The 3,667-nt window shown below is 30.5% G+C and overlaps 1 protein-coding gene across 3 annotated transcripts in view; it reads left to right on the top strand.

The window, feature by feature from the left end:
- The first annotated feature begins 876 nt into the window (after positions 1–876).
- Positions 877–3,667, top strand: part of Ca-Ma2d (Ca[2+] channel Muscle-specific alpha2/delta subunit) — a 9,281-nt gene continuing 6,490 nt past the window's right edge. For all 3 annotated transcript variants that reach the window (XM_018545447.1, XM_018545446.1, XM_018545448.1), the window contains exons 1-4: positions 877–1,199; positions 1,392–1,473; positions 1,848–2,122; positions 3,083–3,552. In XM_018545447.1, the coding sequence (XP_018400949.1) occupies positions 1,120–1,199; positions 1,392–1,473; positions 1,848–2,122; positions 3,083–3,552 (907 nt within the window). In that variant the 5' untranslated portion in view covers positions 877–1,119. The remainder of the gene's footprint in view (positions 1,200–1,391; positions 1,474–1,847; positions 2,123–3,082; positions 3,553–3,667) is intronic.

The raw sequence follows: 3,667 nt of genomic DNA, 5'->3' as shown, positions 1-3,667 counted from the left end.
AGAAAGGTCTTACGTGAATCTACTAGATGAATACTTTTAAAAGTATTCCCTCATTTGAGATTGCGATTTCCTTTAACTTTATGATTACATGTATGTGTAATGATTGCAAAATTTTAAATATTATATTTCGTCACGTTAATGCAAGACCTCTAACAATCGCACTCTATAATTATACATATATTATAATTAACAAAAATAAAGAATAACAAAGTTCTTTATATCAAAATTACCGAATAAAGTTGTAAGTATTCAAAATTTCTTGAATTTAGTTAAGATATCAGCATCTCAAAAAATTATTTGAATCATATAAAATTGGAATTTCGTTTTTTAAAAATATTTTATGATTTTTCAATTGATGCATTTCAATTGATTCATTATTGCAACAAGCATATGTATTTCAGATTCTTTATTTGAGTTACTATTACTTACTTTATTTGAAATATTATGCAATTCTTGATGAATATTATAAAAAAAATAATAGATTATACAAAATATACAATTTTTTATGTCAATTTTCTGTTTGAATGTTTTTGAATTTGGTGCGAGTTAACAGCTGTAATATAAAATATTTATTATAACATATTTTTATTAATAACAGTTTATTTTCAATTGCCTATTAGTAGATGAAATATTAGGAGGGAGAGAGGGAGAGGGAGAGGGGGGGAGAGAGAGAGAGAGAGAGAGAGAGAGAGAGAGAGAGAGAGAGAAAAAGAGAGATTTAATATCTTGATTTTATAAATAAAACCGATTTTTCCGGCTTTAAAAATTAGATATTTGTAACTACGGTCAAACTAAAAAATATAAGAATTTTTTTCACTTTTTTAGGTACTGTTTTGACTGACTGGCATGATTTTATTAATATCCACGCCAGGAAACAAGAAAGAAGCTTTAGAGTTTCAAGACGGCGCTGCTCGAGTGCCAAAAATAATCGAACTGGAAATGAACTTCGTGGCCAGTTTGTTCCGCAGTAGACATACAACCAATCGAGTGCCTGATCTACTATTGTGAGCTTTTGCACATCTGTGGTTTTTTTAAAGAATTGAGGAGTGTCAAGTTCCATCAGGAACAAATAGCGCAAAGACTAAAAGAAAGAGGAAACGGACACAGAAAGTTTTGTTCATGCCGACGATTGCAAGTCGATGTTTCATCTTTTATTTCGTGCTGGTGTTTGTCGTATGTCTGGCTAAAGATGCGCACATGTGAGTTCTGCATAGTAGCGTTGTAAAATACGCAAGTCATGAACATGCTTTGAATAGATGCATTATAAACGGATTGAAAAGGAAATTAAAAAATTAAAAATATACAGAAGAAAAATATTTGCAAAATTAGAAAATTAATTATATTTATCTTTATAGTATATTTTATTGTACTGCTTATTACTCTCTCACTAGTGTGGCCAGATGGGCGGACAAATTGGGTACTGAGTTATGGGAACTCGCAAACGAAGTGGCCCGACCTGACGAATTGCTAGAAGTAAGTATCCGTATTTACTTGAGATAATAAACTTCAGACACTGAGAATTCAAGAAATCCTACGCAAAATAACATTTTAATTCATTTAATCAAGAAAAATATCGAATTACATCATTTCTTTATAGTTTTGCAATTATTTATAAAAAATAAATCTACATTAATGCTTAATTTACTATTTTAATACTTAATTTGCAATTTATCATAATGAATAATTTATCATAGCAAGAAGAAATATCTTATTTTTTAACCAATTTTTTTAATAACGTAAAATCCTTTATATATAATTTTCTAAATATCTCTATTTATTTTTCCAACATTGTTTAGATAAAGTATATCAAAAAATGTTAGTACTACAAGCAGTAATAATTGTTTCAGAAATACAAAAATATGAACGCGCGAGTTGAAGATAAGTCCGGAGAAGAGTTGATCAACATAATTAGTGAAAATGTAGGTAGGATGCTGCGTCGAAAGATGGACGCAGTAACCTGCATTCGAATAGCAGCCGAAGAGGCTGCAGAGAACTGGGACCCATCTTTCCTAGACAACAACTTCTCCTACGTTTCCGGCAAATGTAGTCCTGTCATTGGACATGATTCAGCAAACAAGAAGGAATACTGTGACATTCATAAGGAGAATGTGAACGTGTTCAGGTAAGCAATTTGCTCTGCCTCAAACACACTGTACTTTACTTCTCTTTAAATTGCCACAAGAATTAGTTATGGAGTTATTGAGGTTAAAAGACAAGAATTTTTGTCGATTAAATTTGAATCATGCATATGCAACGTTATTAATAGTGGAGAAATTTGTTACCATAAACGTTTTAAACGACTAAGGAACTAATAAAGGTAATTCTTTTTTTTCTAATTCTATAAAATATTTTTTATTTTTCTGTTAAATTGTGCGTAGTTAAATTAAACACGAATTGCATATAAAATCAGAAATGAAATATTCTACATATTGATTATTCTATTACATTTTTCTTTACAACTTTTGCTAGCGTAAAAACATTTGATTACACGATAAGATTTGTACGATATTATTTAAATTGTAAGATAAAAAAAGCATAAAAGTCGTTTTTTATGAAAAATATTATTTTTGAAACGGAAAAATATCCGTTATTTATGTGATTGGATTATTATATATTAATCTGTGAAAATACAAATGTATCTGATTTAAATACAAATCTCTATCTCTATTATTAAGTCATCCTTAAACTAGAAGTCAGACTATAGAGGTTTTAATTCAGGTTTTTAAAACTATAGAGGAATAATAAAGATTGAAACATTTGTATTTATAATAAATTATAAATTTGAATAATGATTGAATATTTTTTGCAAAAAGAACCAGTATTTTATGCTCCTTTATCTTATAATTTAATTTATTTAAAGCCTTTTTTAATTTAAATTTATTATATTATAGAATTTTGCACTGTGCGATGATTTGTAAAATTAATTTTAAGTTTTGTTTTTGCTCAAATATCTAATATTTCACACAATCGCAAGAAGTAATTTAGATTTGTACAAAATTGGAAAGAAAGTATATATGAATAATAATATATTGTTAAAAATAAAAACAAATCTACAAAGGGGGATATTACGAAATAATTCTAGAGACATGGAACTGATTTCGGACTCGCACTTCTACGATATTCCGGTTAATACGACTTATTCATCGGTTCATATACCAACCAACGTGTACGATCTCACGCAAAATGTATCTAAAGATATTGCGAGGACCGAACCGTTGGACGATGTATTTCGTCAGAATTATGAATCTGATCCAGCATTGTCGTGGCAATACTTTGGTACAGTCACTGGTATACTCCGACAATATCCTGCTATGCAATGGCGAACGAACCTTGAAGATACCAACGATGACGACGATGAAGATGATGACAACGAAGACGACGACGATGACGACGACAACGACGACGACGACGACAACGTCGATGATGATTCTCCTAATGATCAGTACGATTGCAGAGTACGTAATTGGTTTATCGAGGCGGCCACGTGTAGCAAGGATATGGTGATCCTAATGGACGTCAGTGGCAGCATGACGGGCTTTGGAAAAACAATTGGTATGAGAGATTGGTTTTATTCAATAGAATTGGAAGTGTATAGCTAAAACTTTAATATCAATTAATCAAGTCTCTCTCTCTCTCTCTCTCTCTCTCTCTCTCTCTCTCTCTCTCT

This window comes from Cyphomyrmex costatus, unplaced genomic scaffold (assembly GCF_001594065.2).
Source record: "Cyphomyrmex costatus isolate MS0001 unplaced genomic scaffold, Ccosl1.0 scaffold5, whole genome shotgun sequence".
NCBI classification, from domain to species: Eukaryota; Metazoa; Arthropoda; class Insecta; order Hymenoptera; family Formicidae; genus Cyphomyrmex; species Cyphomyrmex costatus.
This window is presented reverse-complemented; position numbering and strand designations above follow the sequence as displayed.